The following is a 24,448-nucleotide window of genomic DNA, read 5'->3' on the forward strand; positions in this document are numbered from 1 at the left end:
AAAAACAAATAATTGCTTGCTATCAAACTTATGAATCGATAAATTTGTTGAATACAAAATTCATTTTAACAAATTCAAACTGCGAATACTGAAGAGTCTAAACTGACAACATTTAGCATCAATAGCCGCACATTCTGCTTATATCAAGGCAAAGTTTCTTATCGTCTGCCCCAGCAGCAACTTCAATGACAAATTGTGAATGGCAGTGGGAAGCGAGAATGAGCCACAAGAAGGAAAAAGTTACCACACACACATTTGGCCTTATTCCTCAGTGCCTTGACACTTCTTCGACTTCTTCTTCTTTCACTCCTCGGGCATGTCGTCGTTGTTGTTGTCGTTGTACTTTGGTACTTCCCCATCGTTGTCACAACTTGCCACTTTGCACGTAAATTTTTGTCGTCTTCGCCCTTGCCACTTGCATTGATAAGAAAATTCATAAAATACTTGGAATTAGAATAAGAAGGGCGTAAGCATCGCAAGAAAAAAAAAATAACCAAAAAAATGCGAACTGAAAGAAATCCAATCGGATTCAAGTCGAGTGTGTCAGCAGCCGTGAAAGTGGCATTTAAGCTCGGCAAAAACTTTCCAAACTTGCTAATCTAATGAACAATTGTGAATGCCGCACCTTTAACACTTTTTGGGTGGAGGAGTTTGGCTGCTGCTGCTGTGTGTCCTGTGTGTCCTGGGGCCAACTGCAATTGGCAGCTCTCAACTTTTGACTCTCTCACACAAATGTACGAAAATTAAAATTCAGGCCAACGAAAAAAAAAAGAGGAGTCAGCTGCTGGCTGTGTCAAAAGGAAAATTTTTAATCGAATTTGCCGTCATCACATGGCGCGCGTATGCGTAATGTGCATTAAGGATACCAAGAAGAAGAATTTAATGCAATTTCAGCTTAAATTGCAAGCAAAAGTTTACAGACGCCCGTCATCGTTGTCAACAGGAGCCAAGCAAAGTCAAACAAGCCAGCCAGAAACAGCCAACAGTCAACTTAATTGTCATAATTTGTGTTTACAAACTTGACGAATTTACTCACATGCACAGGGACACTTACTTATATGGAAAAAGAAAGAAAAAAAAGCGGACAAGGCCCACAAAGAAACTAACCGTTTGCATGGAAAATGGGTCGAGCTACATGGCATATGTGGCCAGCCAGTTAGCCATTTGGCCAGTTGCTCTTCTGGTCTTCTGAATCTGGTCTTTGGCTGAGCATTGGACAAGCAAAACTTTTCCATACAAAACTAACAAACAAAAGGCCAAAGTAAATAAAAGTAGCGTAAAGCAGAGAAAAACACAAAAGGAATGCGGCTACGAAAAATTTGTTCTGTTGCCAGCGAAAGCCGAGTAACAAAAACATGAGCAAATACTTGGCAAATACCCTGTAAGTAGAGAACAATTTGATGCAATCATTTCACTAAGAAATATCTCAGATTTGAAATTCCATTGAAGTAGAGAAAGCTCACTTCAAACTCAAATTGTATTCACTTGATATACCCTGTTGTTATGCAAGTGAGGAGTATGCAAAAATTATCACACTCTATTGTTAAATGCCCGGTGGCATGAGAATGGAAAAAAAAAACCAAGACAGCAAACTAAAATTGGATACTTAGAGGAACGAGGACAACGACGTCGGCAAAAGACAAATAAAGGCTAAGCAAATAAAATCTAATAAAATAGAGGAGGACACAAGAAACCAAGAGGAAAGCCGAGCGAGAATGAGCTAAATGTTGTTGTCGAGGCAAGAGCGAGGCAATCAACCAGCTCTAGATGAAGGATAACAAATGAAATAAAGTACTAGAAGTATGTTTCATTAGCGCAAGCGACAGCGACAAACCAGACAACAAACAACAGAAGGCACACACAACGGCAAAACGACTGAAGATTGTGAGCAGACAGACATACAGACAGACAATCGACTGTCAATGACACTGCCATTGAGATACCAAAAATTTACTACTCCACTTTCAACATACTCCTCCAACTTTGTCGATGACCAAAAGGAAGTTACAAACTTTGTCTCGCACACTCTTTTCCTTAAGCTTCTAACATTAGTTAAAGTTTATTTGGCAAGAGTACGAATTAAAGTTGAAAAAGCACTCTCCTTAAAAGTGTTGAGCTAACAAAAACACTTCAATTATTAGTAATACGAAATCGAAATTGTATAATAGAAAATATATCAATAATTTATTATTGAATTATTTAATTCTTTTTAATTCCATATTTTATTTCAAGCTCCTTCCAATACGTGCTTTTGATTTTATAGACACATCGGGTTGCAGATTTCGATTCTGTCTTCAGCTGCTTATCTGCAATATTTTCATAATTAATAGTCAGTGCTTGACAACCGTTGATTATTTCAAATTACATTTATCTTGTATACAGAAATCGAGGCATCCTCTTTGACTTCTAAAGTTTCCACATTGCCCGTAACCAGCTTTAATTGGGTAACATTTACAAGTAATTTCGTTAAAGCCCCATGAGTCATACCAACACAATGGAAATTTAAAATTACGTTTGCACGTCTCTAAACAGCAAATAAGTAATTACAGAATATAACTATTTCAAATGTTTATAATCGATTACTCACTGTCGTAATATTTTGTTGCAGTAGCAAACGAAAATATTAAAAGTAACAATACAACGTTTGCACAGAGCTTCATTCTTACCTGAAAGGTGAAATAAAGAATGTGAATTGCTTTATATATATATAAGGTAAAATAATATAATATATGTAGATTACATGCTAATTAGACGCAGATAAAGAGTATGTAATTTGATATTAGAGCTGCGAGTAAATCTCTATGGTATAAAATAATAAGTAAGAAAAGTATAGTCGAATGTGTTCGACTGTGATATATCCGCTACCCATTATCAATAAAACCATGTTATACAAATATACTGTAAAATATTAAAATATATCAAAGGCTACATTTGGTATATCGATGTTGTACAACATTCAAAATATACCAGAGAGATATAGGTAGTTGTTCATCCCATTCAAACTAAACTAAACATTTCACTATGCCAATAAAACTCGAATATAAAATATGGTCGAATTCAAATAACTAAAAACTTCGTTCGTTACACATGTTTTTATATGTTCGACTTGTGTATTTTCGACTTTTTGACATTATTTGTCAAAGTTTTTCACATTTCTCCTTTACCCTAAAGAATCCACAGGGACCGGATAGCCTTTTAACAGCTTTACTCGCTTTAGTCTTGAGTTTATAACTGAATGCATTTGACTTGCAACATTTGCCAAAAGCAGCAGAGCTAGCGTAAGCCCTTAAATAACAAAATGAATATGAACGATAATTGAAAAATCACTTCTGTTAAGTTCAAAAAACTTGCCGCCAAGCAACTCTTACTTCACTCATTCTTGACTGAAGCTTAAAACAATTGTAAAGCAAAGCATAATTGAAAAAATCGAGTACTTCATGAAGCTGTCAGGAAACAACGTTTAACTCTAACTGAACAGGTATCGAGAACTATCATTGTGTAAGAATGTTAATTTACTTAATTTGCTAGAGCGAAGCAAATTGAAGAAAAACTGTAATAATAAATACTAGCAACTGATTTACAAGGTTTCGACTGTAAAATACAAAATTGTGAAATCAATTTAAAATACAAAATTATCTATTTAGTAATTGAAACTTGTTTACGTAAATCGTCTACCAATAAAGATTGAATTTAAATCGCTTCCGTTTACGAACAAAAAGTCTACTTGCGAAGCCAACCATTATGTGAGAGAAAAAGTGAGAACAATAAATAAAATGCTGCGCCTTTTGTTGTTGAAAATCATTAAGATATATAATTTATCTGCACACGAGTGTGAGAGTGCAACTGCCAACTTTTTGACAAACTGTTACATTGTATTTTCGTGATTTACGCAGCGCGATAAGAGCATCAGCATCTCAGGGTCGTCATCAGATACACAAGTGTATCGTTATTTAAAAGCACACGCGATGCCAACACACACACACACACACACACAAACGTAGAGATGTGGCAGCTGCGGCAATGTGCGTGTCGCACATGCAAAGTTGACTTACAATTACTTGCGGAGAAAGTATCTTCGGCGGTTGTATCTCGGCATTTGTATCTGTATCTGTATCTGTGTTCTATCTGCTGGCAATTGGGCAATTTGAGCATTTGGCAAATTTAGAAACATTGCCAAGCGCGAGCGTCATTTTCGTGTTTTGTATTTATTATTGCTGACACGCAAAGTTCAAAATGAATACAACAACGACAAATTCTATATGTATGTGAAGGTATATATATGTATATGTATTTTTTTGAAGAGAAAATGCCGCAAGTGCTATCATAAATTATGTCTAAAGTTATAATGGCTGGTGCGTCTAGTTTTCCCATTGTACTCCTTGTTCTTGTTGCTGTGCGTTTAATAAAATTTTATGTGCCGTGCGGCATAGTAACGCCAAGTCACGATATTTCAATTATATGCTCTCCCCCGTGAATTATGTGCATTGCTTGGCTGCTTCCTTCAAGCGGCAACACGAGCAACACAAAAAAAGAAAAGGGGCGTGTGTCTGCCTCAACCTCGACACTGTAATTGCACATTTTATTAAAAAACGCTCACTCTATGCTTGATATATTATATTTCTTGTCATAATTTGAGATACACTTTTGATTGGTGGCCAGCGTGCGCTTGCCTGATGTATGAAAAGTCACCATTTTATCTAGACTAATGGAAAATTATATTCGAAAGTGTTGGCAGAATTTGTAAGCAACTGAAATACATATATATAATTTATATTTTAAGCACAATTTTCTGTTCCTATGAAAGGTCTTTAATGTGGATTATAGTTGTCAGTTTATTATCATTCAATTTCGTTTAATGATTGTCGACATCAAATATAATTTTCCCCGATTAAACCTATTCAGTGCGTAGCAAATTAATTCAAGCGTATAAACTGTCAGCTAACAAGCTCTTCAAACTGTGCGCAATTAAAAAAAGAAGAGAAACGAAACGCACAGATACATCCTTAATGACTGGTAACGATTTTCCTCCTTATTAACCCATAATTAATCACTTTGTTGGAAGATTCACGTCTCTGTGTCTCTCTCTTTCTGTCTCTGTGTCTGTCTCTGCCTGATTGTGATGTGCCTTTGTCATAATTTTGGGGCATGATTCAAATGAAATTTCCAGCCTAAACTATAATTTGCATGAATATCAACTCAAGCATATAAACTTTATAGAAATCTCTATCCCAGTGTGTGTGTGTGTGCTTAAGCATTTAGTTTATTATGAATGCTTGAATAAATTTTCGGCTATAATTTATAGTCACAAATATGTATGCGCCTAATTCGAAAATTACATTTACATTTATGTATAAAGTCTGTGTCAATTTGCTTTGCTCAGTCATTTATGCTTTCCGCCACTTTTATCTCAGTTACACGTTGCATACATTTCAAACCTGTAAATATTTACCGAGCGTTCTATTACATGTGATTAGCATACATTGAGCCACTTCATGTTTATAATTAAGTTTCACAATTTTCACTTTAATGTTCGTACTCAAATTTCATTTTAATCGACAAAGATATTTTCAATTTTTATTCACTTAACTATTTGCAATTTTGTGTAAATTTTCCAAATATTTGCAAAGCTTTTTGCTTGTGGTGGTGTTGGATATATGTATAATCAAGCGAGCAGTGATTTTAAATAAATAAGATCTGAAATCACGCATACGCAGTGTTGCATGAATCGACACACAATGTATTTACTACTACACACAGAAAAACGAATATTCATTTCAAATTTTATTGTGGGATATCAATGGATGGCTCGCAAACTGCCACTAATGATACTTTCACAAAGTGATTTGTCCTCCGACCGATTGCAAAATGAATAATTATAAACAATTTCGTATTCGAAAAGCGCACAAAATGGCGAATTGAATTGGACCAGGATACTGAGTGAGGGAGGGGTGAGGAGTAAGGGGTGCCACATCAACTGAAACCAGCTTAAATGCATTAATTAAAATTTTGCAATTGCACATTTGACTACATACAATGTTGCATGTGGGTAATATTGATATTGTCACACACACGAACGAGAGAAATTCAACCATGTTTTTGGCTACGCATAAATTTAAAATTTAATTTTGCGCATTGACAAAATAAAGGAAAATAAGCACATAACCAGATACATACATATATTGCAAATTGTTAATGGACTAAGCAAATGGACTCTCAATTAAATTTGAATAGATGGTTAAGATAATCCTCATAAAGTTGAAGTCAGTCCACCATAAATTAAATATGATTATTCCTCATTGTCCATTTAGAATCTGTAAATTATTAATAATTTAAGAACTTATAAATCTTTGAAATGCATTTAAATTTTAAGCACACTAATACGTTTTCTCTCATATTTTTCTATTAAACTAAAAGTTAATTAATTATACTTTGAAGTTATGTCTCGAATGGGAACAAACTAATAAGTCAAAGGCCATTTAAAATACTTAAATCATTATTAATTTAAGTAGCATCTAAAGCTAATAATTTCGAATTGCCTAATGCGTTTTCTCTCGTATATTTCCATTCAACTGACAGCTTTATTATTTGAGTATAAATTAACGATTCGATTATAGAATTGAAATATATTTTAAATAAGCCATAGGCCACATAAAATCCGTAAATGATTAATAATTTAAGTAACATTAACAAAGCTAATAATTTAGACTGCACTAATGCGTTTTTCTCATTAAGCTAAAATCTTTCACATATAACTATAAATTTATTACTCAATTATTTTCATCCAAGTATAAGTATAATTTATATATTCAAAAATGAAATTAAAATATATTTTAAAAAGTTATGTATCCAAATGTACCAATCTCATTTTTCCCCACAAATAAAACAGTTGCTCCGATGTGGAAAAATTGCAGGCATTGTAATTTAATTATTTACAAGGCACGCTAGCTGCCCAGTTACAACTACATACAAAGCATGGCCTAAATCTATAACAACAGCCACGCAACGGTAAGCTGGCAAATACAAACATCACACACACACACACATACATTGGCACATGTTTTTACAGTTACATGATAAACTAAAACAACAGTGCAACAACAGAGAGAAATGTCCCAAATGGGAGCAAGAGTGCAGGCGGCAGCAGGCAGAAGAGAAGAAGAGAAGCAATCGGTGCAGGCAAATGTAGTGACAGTTAACATTAACACCAATACAAGCGTAAACAGATGCTTACACGGAACTAATTTGGGGCAGAGAGGGAGAGGGAGGGAAGAGGAGACAAGGCTGCATATGCAGACGTTATAATGAGCCGCTGTTGCGTTGTCGTTTGCCGCAGCAGGCTGCCAATTTTAATTGAATTAGAAAAACATACACGAAGCTCGACACAGAGCAGCAGCAGAGCAGGGCAGAGCACAACGCAGCATTCGCACCCCGTTGCTATTTGCATCCCCCCCTCCCCACCAACACATAGAGGGAAACAAACAACCAACCAACCAAATGCCACAATGTCACTCAAGCAGGTACTAAAGTTAATTATTGCAATTTCCGTTGCAAATTGTTTTATGCATTGACAACATGTGGGTCGCTCGCACTCATGGCAAGCCCGCAAAGAGGGGGTCGGCGGTTGAGGGAAGGACATGGCCACACGTTTATTTCATTAAGTGCCGCTATTTTTGGGTTACAGCTATTTTTACAACCTCTGCACATGGCATGGGGTTTGCTCTAGGGTATATCGCAGGGTGTCGCTAACTAGCCACCAAACAAAAAAATATTTCACTTTATGCAATTTTAATAAAATGCAAAAAAATGAAAGTATTGAGGGAAAATAATTACAAATATGCTGCTGATGGGATAATTAAACAGCTAATTAAATATTTACAAAGGTAAAACATTTTCGATTTAGTTAATAAAAAAACCTCACAGTTGTTTTTTTGTTACAATAAATAATTATTTATGCAATTTATGCGCAGCATAGTGAAGCGTCTCTGTTAGTCGGTGCTTTTGATTGCACAATTTACCGCGTTGTTTTGTTTTATTTGCTGCTGTTTAGTTAATGGTTTAGCGTGTGTTTCTGCTGCGCTGTGGCAACAAATTTTTGTTTATGCGCCGCAAACATTTTCACCACATGCCTGGGTTTTGCCCCGCGGCCACCACCAGCCGTCACCTTCCCCTTCCGCTCGTGGTCCGCCCATTTGCTGTGCTTGTTGATGGCATTAAATTTTATTTTACTCAGTCAAAAGTGCACGCCCATATAAGTATGCTATGGTTTGGGTTTTTGGCGATTGCCGTTTGCCATTCTACATTGTTAACTGCTCCGCGCTGATGGCTGATGACTGATGGCTGCACATGCCACTGTATATTTCGATAAATGCAAGAGCTCTCGCTCTTTCTATGCAACTGCAACTGTAACTGTAACTGTAGCGCACAAATTGCGCTAATTTGCTTGACGGTCTAGTTTCATACTTTGTATTTGATTTTCGAGTTCTTGCAATTCCTTTTATATTGCGGCAATTTAGCTGATAGCAGTCTGCAATTTGATGGACAACAGCAGCAAAAATAGAAACTGTTGAAAATGTGAGTTGCAATGAATTGTTTCCTAAATTTTCAACTAATTTCTCACAAATAAACCAGCTCAAATTTGTATCATTTTTGCTCGCTTAAATGTATTTTATTGAGCGAATAAAACGTAAGTATTAAATTCGTTTTGCGCAAGACGATATTTGTAAGGTGAGGATTTTTACGCCTTTTTAACTTAAGATCACGTGTAATTGACCTTCGAGAGCTATCGATAAAAGCTCAGCACAGCTGCACAAGAAGCAACAGGAGACGTCGGAAACTCTCAAGCAGAAACTAAAGCTGAAGCTGTAGCAGAAGCAGAGCAGAGAGAAGCTTAGCAACTTTCACATCAGTAAACCACTGAGAAAGTTGTTGACTTTATGCAACTTTTTCGTGGCCACAGACAACTACGTGCGTCCTCCTACGAATACGAATACGAATACGAATAGCAAACTAAGCTGCCACCTTATCACTCTTCTGTGTTACTTACGATGGCATTGGCAAACAAGTTTATTGTACCATGCATTTTTTGCACTCTCCTCTCATACACACACACACACACATTTCTTTTGCGCACAAATATAAAATCCGATAAAGTGGAGGCGGGGCCAGCGACAAAACTGCTGGCGTCAGTTGGTTTTAACATACCAGTAGAAGCAAGAACAACAACAATGCTATCAATAAACATAGACACATACGATAACAGAGCGTGCGAGAATGAGAGAGAGAGAGAGAGAGAGAGAGAAGGCGAAAAAGAGAGGCTTACAAACTCACATATCCCTGTATACATGGTCCACGACACGTGCTGCAATTGAATTTGTTCGAAAAACGCAATAGAAAACACCCACAGAACTGAATGAAACGAATAGAAATTACAACAAAAAACTAGTAAGAAAGCTACAGTCGAGTGTGCTCGACTGTGAGATACCTACTACCCACTTTGAATAAGAACAAAATGGTATATGTAAAATATACAAAATAAATGTACTACTAAAATATTAAAATATACTGAAAGCTATGTATGGTATATTTATATACACTCACCAAGCCATATATACCATCATACTAAAATTCTAAAATACACTGAATGCTATATTTGGTATATTTGTATAGCACTACACTCACCATACCATATATAGCATAATACTAAAATATACTGACATCTCTATTTGATATATTGATATGGTACTACACTCAAAATATACTATAAATATATATAGAAACAAAATATACCAGATTTTCCGACAAAGCAGCTGCTATCTGGCCGCTATAGTATTTTGCTGCCAAACAAAAGTATTTCTTAAATAACTTCTATAAATTTTATATGACTTATAATATCTTCTTACTTATGGTATAGTATGTTAGGTATGTTAATTCCTCCAAATATCCAACACTTTCCTTTATTTTAAATAATATAAAATTAATTTGATCAAAATATTTAAGAATTCAGAAATGTTCTCTTATTTGTCAAAAAAGTGATAGAAGATTGACAGAAGCAAATTCATTCTACTTTCATTAAATGTATATGACTTTATTATATTTTTTGAATATTATAAAATTTGTTTTATCAACTTCAGTAACTACCTTTCTTTGTCCCTTTAAATACTGAGTATTTCAGAAAACAAAAATACACAAACGCTGCAAATTCTTGTTGAAAAATCTAATGCCGGAGCAGGCAAACCGGACTCTATTTTTGGGGATAGCACAAGAAGCACGAACGACCACGTAAAGCTACGAAAATGTTGCAGTTTGTCGTCGTTGCATGCACGCATGCTTCCGTAGCACAACACAACCAAAATGCTTGTGGCAAGCACTTTTGCAGCAGGCAGGCAAGGCATGTCCTTTATGGCGTAAAGCAAAAGTGCGAAGCTCGTTGTTGGTCAGGTGACCAAAGCATTGGGCATTTAGATAGCGCATAAAGTATGTCGAGCAAGTTACCAATTTTCTATGTAGCAGCAGCAGCGTCTAAAAGTTCACAGCGAGTGCATTTCATTAGCGTTCTTAACAACATCAAACTATTAATATTTAGTATGCTCAAAACTATAAACAAAACATAAACAGCAGCAGCGGCAGCATAGAACAGCGCAACGTCATCAGCGGCTTCTGCTTCAAGTTAGACTGAGAGAAACTTTGCTTGCACTTTGGGGCAAATGCTAAGCACAAACTTCGAGGCATCCTCAACTGCTGAAATTATTTTGAAATTAAGTTTTTCCCTCTCTAGTTAGTGTTCGTGCTCTTGTTTGTTTTATTGTTTTTCTTGTTTTTGTTGTTGTTGTTGCTGCTGTTGGCATTAGTTATTTATGGCCAGCATTGCGTATCGATCGAACGTTTAATGGCCCATCCTCAAAACACAAAAAAAAAAAACAAGGAACTTTCTTTAAATGTAATTAAAAATGTCGTCGAACTTATTTACGAGTGTTCTTTGCATAGTTGTGTGCCAACTTTTCAGCAGCCATTTGCGATATATACAAACCGTAAAAAGCTCTTTAGTATCGCAGCCAAAAAATCAAACAAAATAATTTTCTTTCTCTTTACGAAAGTTCAATTAGATAGCAAAGTGAAAGAATCTTAGATAAATCCAAGAATGTTATTTGCACACCTCAAAATTACGTATACGAGACGTTGCTGTGTGTGAAATTGATTTGAAACTGAAAATTTAGCAACGAGAGAGAGAGTAACATACAAAAAGTAACTAACGAGCGTGAATAAACTGTAAGCGCATTTTCACATTCACAGCACTCTTTCCTCTATCTGATTTGATTCACTGTAAACAAACGTATTGAAGGGGCGAATGGATATTCAGCTACAATCTTAATCCAACATCATACGATTCACGTGTGTGTGTCTGATTGTGAGTGTGTGTGTGGCACAACCTTGAGCTTCTTTCAAAATGCCACCGATGTTCATTCATTCGCACTTATTGCAACTTCAATTTGAAATTGCTGCTGAGCGTTTTGCAGAACTAAAAACCGTTTTACTTTGTGGTCAAATGTAGCATGTGCATATTTGACCTAAAACTGGATCATGCCCTTAGTTGCCACCCGCCACCAGCCATTCCTCTCCCCCTCTTCGCCAAGACCATACCTACAAGCGTTCTGCGGTGTGCAATGAGCAAAAAATAGAGAGAGAAAAAAAAGAAAAGTTGTTTGATAGTTTTTCTCGCTGTTGCTGAACGATGTTGTTCGTGTGCTTCTTGTTGTTGTTCGCTCTTCGCCCTCTACTCCACCTTCACCCCCGCGCATCTCTACGTGTAATTTATGTGTAGTAAATAACATTTTGGCGCAGTTTTTCAGCGTGTTTGTTAGTGGAATTTTGACCTTGCACACGATATAAAACTGAAAATAATGACAGTTAGCGCTTAATGGACGCAAAGTTGTGACATTAACGAGTTATGCGATACGATTTGCAGGTGCGAATTGCAAACAAAATGCAACAAAGTTGTACTATTCGCCAGGCAATATAATTCATTGCTCGCTCATTAAGATATATGTATATCTAATCTAGGAAAGCATTTGCGTTACAATTTTTCCTTTACTATTTGCGCTCATCAATCGGCTGCGTATAACAAAAAAAAAACCAATCATTTAAAAGCCCATTAGTTTGCTTTCAAGTTCATTCGTTGCAGCTAAAAACTGGCGCACACTGATTGCAATTAATATGCCATTTGTGTGTGTGTGTGCCCACAGCTCAGTATCTGTTTCAGTCGCGCCACAAGAGCCACTAATGTTGATTAAATGGCTACGAGGAGGTCACGCATACACACAGCTTGTCTCTGTCTCTCTCTTTCTCTTTCTCTGCGTCTGTTTGTCTGTCTGTCGCCCGCACACAAATTTCCTCAAGCTCCACTTCGCAGTTGCATTCGCAGTTGCAGCTGGAGTTGTGCATGTGCACTTGCAACGTCAGCACCAGCATATACAAGCTTTATGCGTGGCAACACACACGCACCAAAAGCCCCCAGCACTAATGCTGACGACAAGCTGCAGCAGCGAGCAGCGAGCAGCACTTGCTTTCAAATAGATTGAATCTAAATGCACAAAAAATTGCAGCTAGTTAAACCGCTGGCAATATCGTAAGCTCCACACTCCACCAAGCCATTGCATATTTAATTCTAATGCAGCTCAAATCAGTTTCGAGAATGTTTCGCTTCATATAATTTGTGTGGCATTCATATGAAGCAAGCAACCACCATCCAGCAACCACCCAAGAGGAAGCGAGCTGTTTGCTGTCAGGCTGCTTATAGATTTCGTTTTATTCCCAAAAGGGAAGCAACTTAAATGCCATTAATAAGCTTATTTCGAATACCTTGACTAATGCTTTAAGCCCAAGTGTGGGCGTCCATAAGCTTTCATTGCTATCATTTCAGTCACTTGAATAATTTCAAACCAGCAACCAGCTGAATGATAAGGCGGGGGAAAAGGAGAAGGGGAGGAGAAAAACTACCATAAGTTAATCAGAGGAAATGCATAGCCCAAATTCATGATATGGTTTACCTTTTCTGATGTAAGCTGTCCAAGGCTCAGTTAGCAGCTGCCAACTGGCTGCCACAGTTGCTGCTAGCTGCCAGTCACCAGTAGACGCAGCGGCCAAGTCACTGAGCATTTGTTATGCACATGCCGCACACCGCACACCGCACACACCACACACCAAGCACACACACACACATAAAGTAGAAACAACAACAGCAGCAGCAGCGAGTCGTTGGCCTCGTCACTGCGAAGGAGAGGGGGGAGGGGAAGGAGAAGGGCAAGGGAACCGCCGCGAGTACGTAGCACATTTTCTTTACAGCCATTTACCAGGCGATTTACGTAAATCTTTTATTTATACAGAAAACGTATAAGTTGCAATTTATCAAAATCTAAAATGTTTACCCGCACAAGTTATTCACTTGAAATCTCTACAGCTTGAAGCGCAGCAAACTGCACACATACATGAATACACATACATACCATATGTATATGTGTGTATTGTAGTTGGTAGTTGGCATTACGTATACGCGCCATAGCACAGAAACCAACAGACCCAGAGGCTGGCTAGTCCAGGCAGCAGCTGTACAACTGTGCCATGCATATGCTTAGTGGTGTGTATGCGTTTCTCTCTCTGTGTGTGTGTATGTGTGTTTGTGCGATTGTATGTTGTTGTTTTTTTTGTGTGTGTATTATTTTGTGTTTTGCGCGCACAAATTGTCTTGTGACAGACAGTGAAAACTACAGAAGCGGCGCCGGCTCTCACAGCAAGAACGATGCGGCTGCATCCGTTGCCTGCACAACTCCCCTCTCTTCATCCCTTAAAAACCTTGTCATCCCCTTGCCCACAATCAATTCAGAGCGCCTCTGGGCGTGGGGCATGGTTTTAGTCAATTTGCGGTTGCTGTTGCTGCTGCAGCTGTTTGTGAGTGTGTCAGTCTCTCTGTGTGTGTGTGTGTGTGTGTGTGCGGATGATTGTCTGTCTGTGTCGCTATGTTATAGTAGTAAAAGTAGTTTATTTTCATCTTATCTCTTAAAGCCAATAATGCGCTCGCAAGCGCACTTAAATGCGCTGCCACCATGCCATTTTATTTTGCTCTTGTTTCCCGCCCATTCTTATTGCTGTCACTCTCTCGTTCGTTGCTGTTGTTCTTGCTGTTGCTTTTGGAAAGTGTGGCAGATTTTTTCTGCTAGCTGTTGTTGTGGCTGTTGCACAAGTTTCAATGGAGACGCATATTTATGTAGTACACTATGCATATTACATATATAGATCGCATTAATAATATTATTGTTTACTACAATTCTATAATTAAGATAAGATAAGAGAGCATAAGAGAAATAAACTGCATCTAATTCAGCTTATCAGAAAAATAACATATCAATTAAATTAAGAGTTAATCTCTAAATATTCTTGAAATTATTTATTATATACATATGTATATTGCTATGATAATTAGATTCTTAACTATTCTTGACACTTCAATAATAATTATAATTAGTTTCTGGACTAAAATTCAATAGAAAAAGGTCTTCCGAAAATATTCTACCGTATTAAATGTATAGAATATACGAGAAATAAAGTATTTAAATGTGTTTAGGAGTCTGCTTATAAAAAAAGCGTAATTTTAATGCCAAAATTAAATTCTTGGAATAAAATGCTTACCAAATATAAATACAACCTTTTATATATTACAAAAATCTTCACTAATAATAAGATTCAATAAATAAAAGAAAGCCTTTGGAAAATATTAAACCGCATTTAATGAAAATAAAATAATATAAATAAAATGTATTTAAGTATTAATAATCTTTTTAATGTGCTTATAAAAAAATTTATTTAATGCCAAGCGACTGACACATTTTACATATTATAAATCTTAACACTAATAATAAGATGCTTGACTACAATCCAAAAAAGAAAAGATAATCAAAATTAAATGCAATGAATGTCTGAAAACAAATTGTGTTTAAAGATTATAAATTACTAAAATTCTAGTTTTATGTCTGTTTATCCAAAAACAACATATAAATTGAATGGAAAAAAGATTAAAACCCATTTGTTATGATCTTGGAATAAAATTCATATATTGTAATCAACATTAAATGCAATGAATGTCTGAAAACAAATTGTGTTTAAAGATTATGAATTACTAAAATTCCAGTTTCATGTCTCTTTATCCAAAAATAAACATATAAATTGAATGGAAAAAAGATTAAAACACATTTGTTATGATCTTGGAATAAAATGCATGTATAGTATATTCGGAAACATTTGACACAATGCTGGACAATTATTGAATTGATTTGTTGTGCTGTGCATCTTCCGCTAGCTGACAGCTGAAGCTTATTGAGGGGAGGAATGCCTGAGTGGGTTGGCTCAGCGATTTAAACACAAAGCTTTGTGTGCCAAAAGCTTTTGGTGGGCAAAAATATTGTATAATATTTAGAAGTAGGTATAAACGAGTCATTTTTAGAGAGAGAGAGAGCGAAAGCTTTTTGCTTGGGAGTGAAATGCGTATAAGAGATAAAGCAGAGAATGAGAACACAAAAGTGAAAGCAACTCAAAAAAACGTGCGTTAAACTGGGAACAGTTGCAAGCTGTTGGGTTATTTTTGAATGCTTCATTATTAATATGACAAATAAATAAATTAAATAAAAACAATTTCATAAAGACAAACACTCAACTCGCATTAACTTGCCATTGATGTAAGTTGATAATAAACCCATGAAATTTGTTATTTGAATGGGAATTAAAGTAATTTGCAATCAAGCGCAATTTTGCACATCTGTTAATACCCCAAAATATAATTAGTTGTGTTTAAGTTATTCATTATACCATCGAGACAAGGCCAAATATTTATTATTTCGCACATTTATTTACCACATAAATAAGTGTATGCATTATAATTTTGGCTGCTAAAAATGCAAATAACATATTATAGATAAGTGTGTCGGTTGAACACACACACACACACACACACACACACACACACACACACACACACACACACACACACACGCGCACAAACAACATAACATAACTCTCATTTTCACTTTGCTAAAATGTAATTCGTATTAAAATATTGTTGAATGGCTCACATGAAGTGCCAATTTATATTAAAAACTAATGCAAATATGTACATAATTAGCTTTGCAACGTGCACAAAAACAAACAAATATGTGATGTTTTAACTAACTAAATTCCAAACGAAGTCATTGGAAAATAAAATACAATATATTAAGCATAGTTCGAATTTAAAATGCTCTTGCGGAGTGAGTTATGAAAAATGTCATTAAAATAAAAAATCAATATTTAAAAAACTTGCAAAAATATCGCAATTTAACAATTATACTAATCCTTGCTAATTGCAATTTGATAACAATGTCAAACCAAAGCACTTAAAGTGCGATCAGCTTTTTCCGAAATCGTTTTTAAAACATTTTCAAAAAAAAATAACACAATTTGATATATACATATACTAAGCCTGAACTATTGCAATTTGATACAAATGTCAATGCATGGATCCAACCTGAAATGCTATTTCAGAGAGGGTTGTGAAAAAAGTCACTAAAACATAGAATCAGTATTTAAAATACTTGCAAAAAAAATACCATAATTTGATATACAAATGTACTAACCCTAAACCATTGCAATTTGATGATAATGTCAAACCTAAACATTTAAAATGCAAACGACTTTTCCCAAAAACATTTGACCATTAATTATAGTGAATGTCAAACCGCTGCTACATAATTTTCGACATTACAAATTGTAATAAATGTTAATTGATAAAAAAAAACCCATCCCTACCCCTACAATAAAAATGATTATAATTAAATGTATTGCTAAACACGATGGAAAAAAACCAATGAGATCAAACATTCCACCACAAACAACAAAACTACAAAACTTGAAAATGAATGCCAAAAATGTGCGGACATATTGCTGAAATTACAATAAATTCAAATTGTATTTAACAAACTGAAAACAGGGCAAACCGCAGCAACAAAATAAGCAGCTCAATGTGGTTGACAAAACTGCTGCTGTTGCTGCTGCTGCTGGGTTTAAAACTAATATCAGAGCTCATTAGCTGGCAAAATGTGCGTGTGGTGGGCTCAAACTATTTTTAATAGCATAAACAAACTCACACACACACATGCGTGTGTACACCCATACATAGACAAAGTGCGTAATCAGCATCTAATAACTAAAATCCAAATTAGCTAATTCAGAAATCAACACGCACAATTGACAAATTATGCCGCAGCAACATTTCCGGGCAATTGACTACGTGAGGGGCGAGTCCTGCTCCTCGTCCTCGTCCTCGTCCTGGGACTCGTCCTGGAATCGCTGTCCCAGTTCACAGTTTTGCTATCAGATATAATATAGCAAATAGACGTGGCTTGGCACGTGCGTTGTCAAATTATTATACTACATTATTTGTTGTAATTGCCGCAGTCGATGCCGCTGCTGTTGCTGTTGCTGGTGAGTTATTCATTAAGTGACATCATTTGCACTCGTTTTCTATTTGAAGCCAACACTCATAAATAAAGCCAGACGATGATGGTTTAAAGTATCTACATACACACACACACACACACACACACACACACACACACACACTCACAGGTGCAAATCATTGATGGTTGCTGCGGCTGCTTGTAACTAGCAACTGGCAACTGGCAACTGGTGACTGGTAGCAACGCCCTGTGCCTGACATTTCCAGCTCATTTACAGTTCAAACACGTCGCATGCATTAACCCCAGGCAGACGACGACGACGACGACGTCGCTGGCTGGTTAAGTGCGACGCAACTGTGACTGCGGTGTCGTAATTATTAACTAATAACATCAAATTGATTTGCAACAACATCAACACACACACACACACACACAGAGTCACTGGCAGGTAACTAAGCCAGCAGTCAGCCATCGGTGGGTTGCTCTCAGTGCGCCTGACTAGGCTGCAGTAATTAACATGCATTCCACATGATTGCGCCACGGGCGCATAAATCTCAGGCATACACCAAGTACATACATACATACAATAGTTAGATATACACACATAAAACATTCGAACAATCAGTTTTGAGTAAAAGCCTCAACCGAGACGAAAGAGGAAATTAACATTGTAACATAAAACTGGCCATTGAACGGGCACTTAACTTGCCTGCCAAGACCAGGCTAGCCAAGTAACCAAAAGCATTCCTCCAACGTCGACGACGAGCCTCAAACCTCGCCTGACCGACGTCCGCTGCTCTAATGCACGATGATAGATGGCATACGATACGTTTCAGCATTTGTCAGCTTGTCTTCGGCGAAGCGCAACAAAGCCAACGCCCCAAGTTCCCCCCTCCCTCCTCACACATCATCTTCTACCCAATCCCGCCTGCAGGCAGCTGCCACAGTGGGAGAAGGAAGAAGAAGCAAATGGTGTTTGTAGAATCACGAAAAACCATTTTCACGCTCACGCGAATGCGCAGAGTAACTTTTACTGCCAACTATCAAATGACTCACACCTGACAGCGGCCCGCCCCTAAGATAAGCACAAGACGCCAAGTAAAAAGACGTTTTGAATTGTTTACTGCAAGCAAAATACTCCAAAAGAACAGGGAAAACAAAATTCAGGAAAAAAAAAACGCAAGAAAAAAATCGTTCTTGTTGGGCCAAGGTTGGTTTACAGCTAGCTAACTTCGACTACGACTGGCTCCGGTTCCGGTTGACGCTCCCTCCTATCTTTCTCTCTTTCTTTCTGCCACCTGTCGAGACCACGTCGCTGTCATAATTTATGTGGCGCTGTCTACGCCGGAAATGGGTTAATTTGCTATGATTTAAGCGTAAAATTATTGAATTATTGGCTATAGCCTGATTCGGTGGCATTTTTCGCGCTTCGTTATTTCCCCCAAAAATTAAAAGGTGCGACAGCGTCTTAAGTTGGGGTTGATGTGGCGTATGCGCAATATTTTCTTAATAACTGACTTGCCCTGTCTAGCCCTAAGAATGCATTAAGAACTTCTGAGTCAGACATTGTTAGGTTGGGTTAAAGCCAACCCTTGAAGTTGCATGACCATCGCTCATTAAATATGCGCCATCATTAGCAAATATTTTGTATTATCTAAAAGTCATTTGTTTAATTTAGCTAATGCATGGTATTCGGAATAATTCGAATACCACAAATTATTAGAGCTAGGTTTGGCCACAAACGCAAACTCTAAAGCACATTCATTTCACATATATCATAGCTTATCAGAAACGAAAATTTCGCACATAATTTATTTTATTGCACAAAATTTGTATGAAACTTAATTATATTTTCTTTATGTCAGTCATAAAATTGAGTGCTAACTCAACCCCCCGAAAAGTGTGAAATAGTTTGTTGCTAAGAAAATGTTTAAAGCAATACCAAAAATATGCAATAAATTCAAACCAAGACAGAAATACTCTACTTTAAAATAATATTCAAAATTATAAATAAAAATAATAATAGTAAATTATTTAGGATAGAGAAACTCTCAATTGTTAAGCTGCAAAATATGTTTTCCTTTGCAGATGTATATCGAACAATTTTTGAAATCCCCTTCACTTGATTTCCATGTCCAATAGAGCTTACCGAAAACTTTGCCAATTCTAGAGCACTTGAGCAGGTCAAAACAATCCTCAAGCTGGTAGCAAAGGCAAAGGACTACGCACACAAAGGACATAACTGAGCACTTGCCATTGCACTTTGCATGCCAAAAATATGCAGAAATGTGAAGTAAGCTTTTAGAAAATTACAAGTCAAGTGTTTGGTGTGGCCGTTGTCTGGTTTTAGTGCATTCCAACATCCGTCCGTCCGTCCGTCTGTCCGTCTATATATATTCGAATGTGTTTCTATATATCCTTTTTCAGTATTTGAGTGTGTGTCAGTTTGTGTGCACTTCTTGGAATACATTTTGCTTGTTTTATTTATGGCCGGTGCACTTTGCTTTAGTTCTTGGCATACGCAATGAAGATAAACGACATGCAAAAAACGTCGCCAAATTTAAAGTGCAATAAATCAGGCGGCCAGTCGTCCAGTCATCCTCGCGCTCTCCCATCAAACGAACCACTTCTTTGCCCACATCGCAATGCTCAGCAACTTGTCTGTCAGTCTGTCTCTTCGTCTGTCTCGCTGTCTGACTGTCTGCCATTCAGTCTGTTGCGCTGTGTTGACTTGACATTGGCGACATGCTCATGCGGAAGTTGCGCCATTTTTGCGACGCGCTTCCGACAGCTTTCGGCATAAGCATAAATGTCCAGCAGCCATATTTTTCACTTTAGCCGCCCCAAAAAAGATACTCGGCACAAGCTTAAGCCTTTCAAGTGCCGAGAGATTGCGGTATTTTGCAGTGAAGCCAATTAGCTCTATATAAAAGTGAACAAGGACCCAACACCCAAGGAGCTGCGACTCTGCTTGATTTACAACTTTTCTTGTGCGTCTCGCGTCCTTGTCTCCTCTTACTGTCTGTCAGTCGACGACACATCTTTGTAACTCGGCTTGCTTCTTTTTATGGCAGCATCATTGGCATGTCGTAAAATGTGAGTGATGTCGCACATGGCGTGAAATATTTCATAAGCTTGTGCTACATTTGGCGGCGATGCGCATAACAAGCCAGTGCCTGAATGACAGCTTGAATTTTTTAAAGACGCCTCAAAGCAGCTGCACGGATTGTAAATAAGTGTGTTGCAACACACCACACACACACAACAGACCACAGACATAGCCAACATAATCGTAATCACAACGAGGGCAGCTTCGACAAAAAATATCGTTCGTGAGTGTATTAAAAATTACGTCAAGACATAATTTCCTTTGAAAAATTCATGTCACAACTTTACAACAAATTTCTAAAACTTTTTAATATACGAAGACATTTTCTGCTGCACTTGCAAAGTGAGTAAGATTGTGAAAGTAGTAATCTTGCATTTTAAGCTAAGTTATATATAAGAAATCCACATTGAAATTGAAGTATATTTTTAAATTTCTATAATAACATAAATAATCTTTAATTTATTACCTATGTTGTAGAGAAACTAACTTATTAAACCCTTAGTCCAAGCCTTACAACAAATTTCTTGAGGAATTTCATATACAAATGATAAGTTTTCATTTATTTTAAAAAATATCTAAACAGGAAACAGGAGGAAAACTACATTAACATTTAATAATATACTCACGATTTAAATGAAGCATAAATTCAATGTTTTAAAGAAAATAACCTATTAAACTTAGTTCAACCCTCGCGCTGTTGGCTCATAATGGAAATCGACTGCTAATTTGAGTGACTGTCGAAGTCGCGTGACACAGAACTAACCAAATGACACTTTGGGAATCGCTATTTCGAAGACAATCAACAACTAGTCCCCAATGATTGCCAAACACATACACTAGCTAGCATAAAGAGAGAGAAAGAGATAGAGAGGGAGAGAGAGGGATGTGATGAGGGATGTGTCATTCATCAAATAATCGTCACGCCTAGTTCAGTCATGTGTGCGCTGCAAAGTATGCTACGATATTTTTGCCGCAGATGCAAACGCTTCAGAGCATCGCTCGTTGTCGATGGCAGCAACAGGCATTTTATCCCATTGCGAAAATGCAAGCCCAACGGCTATTCATTATAAACTCCACAACGAGAACGACCATAAACCGCAAAAAACCCCAAGCCGTTGCAGAAAGTCGGCCTCTCCTCCTGACCAGGCGAAAACCGAAAACCAAGCACCAAAACCCACATCACACAACACACAAGTTCATCGATGCGGCTTCCAAAATGCATTCCATTTCAGTAGTATCCGTTTTATCTCTTGTTATTATTGTTGTTTCCCTTTGTTTCCTGCTGCTTGCCAGGTGCAGACTAGGAGAAAGAGAGAGAACGAATAGTGATCCAAATCGAATGATAAACTCAACCGGAGAAACTGAAACCGGGTAAAAACAACTTCATACATGAGACGCACTTTGGCTTTTCACTTCGTTTCTTTTTTTTTTTTTGGTTTCAAAACTCATTCATTGGCTTCTACATTGAACTGCAAAGTAAGTGGCCATTTGAGTGCCCTTCTAAAACAAGTGCATGAGTGTTTTTTTTTTTTTTACCTCTAATTAGTGTAACGAATTCCCACTCAATGCTAACCATATTTCAGCACAGTTAAGAAAATATTTGAACGACACAAAAATTGATTAAGCATAGTTTGAGCAAAGCGTATTATTTATTTATCACATACTTGAATGTTCTTGCAGTGTTAGTTAAAGCAACTTATTAACCCTAAAATAATGTATTTATTGAATTTTCAAAGAGCCCTTCAAGACAAAAGGCTTATTAATTTGCCATTCTGTTTAAACTCTATTCTGTGAATAAGTTGCAAAAGTTGCAACTTTGCTGTCAATGCTTCAAAATGCCTGCGGATTACTTACAGCCAAAGATCTAATTCATTTTCGGCTTTAATGACATTACTTAAGTTATTATTTTGCAGTGCTGAAATGCTATGCTCGAGCCAAGGACACAAGAAGAATTCAGTTGAGGAAGTAAAAGAGCAAATTTTACTTGCTGTTGCTGTTTGTAGCAGCAAGAAGCAAGTTGCAAGTAGCAGTTGCAACTGTGCCACACCCCGTTCCCTTCCCTTCCCTTCCATTCTCTCTCTAAATTTCTGTGTGCGAGGCGAGCGCATTTCATGTAATGGACTTTAATGGAATTACAGTTTTATATACGAGCATAAGAAGCACAAGAAGTTGGAGGTTGCTCGTATTTAGTTACAAAGTTTACTCGAGCTTGGGCGCTATTATATTTTTCTTAAGTGCCACGCCGATGTGCTGTGCACTGCGCACTTAACAATACCGGAAGCACCGTCTACAAAGCAATTTGGCTAAAATGCATGCGAAGAAAGAAGCGCTATTGACACTTTGAAGCTCCACTCAAGTGGCATAAATCAATGGTCAGCCAATGGCAATCACGTAAAATATTTCACAACTTTCTATCTGCTCGTTGAGGTCAGCACGTGTCAGTTGCCCATGCTTAATCTTCGTTACATTTGGCACTTTTCTAAAGCTTTGGCATGCAAAGCAAACAGCGAACACACACACACATGTGTGTCAAAAGTGCGAGAGACATGACATTAAAGCAACTGCTGGCAATTCTCCAACTAAACTAGTTGTTAAAACAACATTTAAAATGGCTCGAATCATATTTAAAATCAACATTTAAAAATAACTACAATTTAGATTATAAATCGAATATGGGATCGGATCTCTGATTGCTGTTATAGAGCAATGTGCCACATTTCTAGTGGCAACAACGTGGCACAATCTGGCCATGGATACTTTTCCGCAGCTGTGCCATGTTTGCAAGTGCGTGTGCGATATGCATGTAACTGCTGTCAACGAGAATCGCGGAGGAATATTTGTTAACCGAGCGCCAGTGAACTGCTTAAAATGCAACAACAGGGCAACAATAACAAAACAACAACAAGTAAGAAAACTACCAGCACACTCGACTGTGAGATACCCGCTACACATTTTGAATAAAAACAAAACATCGGGGTATTAATTGTAAAATATACTGAATAATTATACAGCAAAATATTAAATTATACCGAAAACCATATTTAGTATCGTAGTAATCCAAATAATATATCAAAAATACTACAAATATACCGAAGGTCGTATATGGTGTATCATGTTACTTAAACGATATACCAAAAATGGCCTTCGGTATATTTTTTTTGGCATATTTTAAGTATAGTGCGGTCATTATAAATATATTTATATATATTCATTATAAAACATTCAAAATATACCAGATTGTCAACCAAAGCAGCTTAGACCCCATTACAGTTGCCATAATTCGCCACACAAAAGTTTTTCTTAAAGAACTTCAATTTGTATCCGATCAGAACCAAATCAGGAATCATAAATACTGTAGCTATTTTGTCTACTTTGTCTCTAGCTTTAAAGTGACGAGTGTTATTCGAGTTTCTTCGATTTGGATTGCTAAAATTGGAAACAAACTTAATCTGCGAGCAATCATAATAAGTGCTGTCTTATATGTCTGTCTCTTTTATTCTATGAGATCCAGGTGTTCATACAGACGATCGGAAAGACTAAAAGACAAATAGACAGAAATGGCTATATCGTCTCGTTTGTTGACGCTGACTAAGAATATTTCATTTAAACCTTATAGAGTCGGAGATGCCTCCTTCTGCCAGTTACAAGCACAGAGTAATAATACCCTTCTACCCTATGAGTAGCGGGTATAAAAAAACACAACTACAATGTGTTTGGCGAAGAAGAAGTGGGCGGTATTCGTTCGCATGTTCACGTTTGCTTTTCTACATTCGAGGTACACACACACACACGAGTGTGTGTTCAAGCTCTGTCGTTCACCTCAAAAATGCATGCGTGTTGCATTTTTGTGCAGTTGCAACAT

The 24,448-nt window shown here is 37.0% G+C and overlaps 1 protein-coding gene across 1 annotated transcript; it reads right to left on the bottom strand.

Moving 5' to 3' along the window:
* Positions 1–2,137: 2,137 nt before the first annotated feature.
* On the bottom strand, positions 2,138–3,392 carry LOC132790899 (uncharacterized). Its single transcript, XM_060799653.1, has 4 exons — positions 3,369–3,392; positions 2,588–2,666; positions 2,366–2,524; positions 2,138–2,306 (listed from the first exon to the last, which is right to left on the bottom strand). The coding sequence occupies exons 1-4, from the start codon at positions 3,375–3,377 to the stop codon at positions 2,200–2,202; spliced, it is 354 nt and encodes a 117-aa protein (XP_060655636.1). The 5' UTR covers positions 3,378–3,392; the 3' UTR covers positions 2,138–2,199.
* Positions 3,393–24,448: the final 21,056 nt, after the last annotated feature.

The sequence above is a fragment of the Drosophila nasuta genome, chromosome 2L (assembly GCF_023558535.2).
Source record: "Drosophila nasuta strain 15112-1781.00 chromosome 2L, ASM2355853v1, whole genome shotgun sequence".
Classification (NCBI taxonomy): Eukaryota; Metazoa; Arthropoda; class Insecta; order Diptera; family Drosophilidae; genus Drosophila; species Drosophila nasuta.

Bases quoted from the DNA above. Each gene is read 5' to 3' on its own strand.
- LOC132790899 (XM_060799653.1), bottom strand. The intron at 2,525-2,587 runs GTGAGTAATCGA...TTTGCTGTTTAG, and splicing joins TGCAACAAAATATTACGACA to AGACGTGCAAACGTAATTTT. The intron at 2,307-2,365 runs GTAATTTGAAAT...AAAATATTGCAG, and splicing joins TTTCTGTATACAAGATAAAT to ATAAGCAGCTGAAGACAGAA.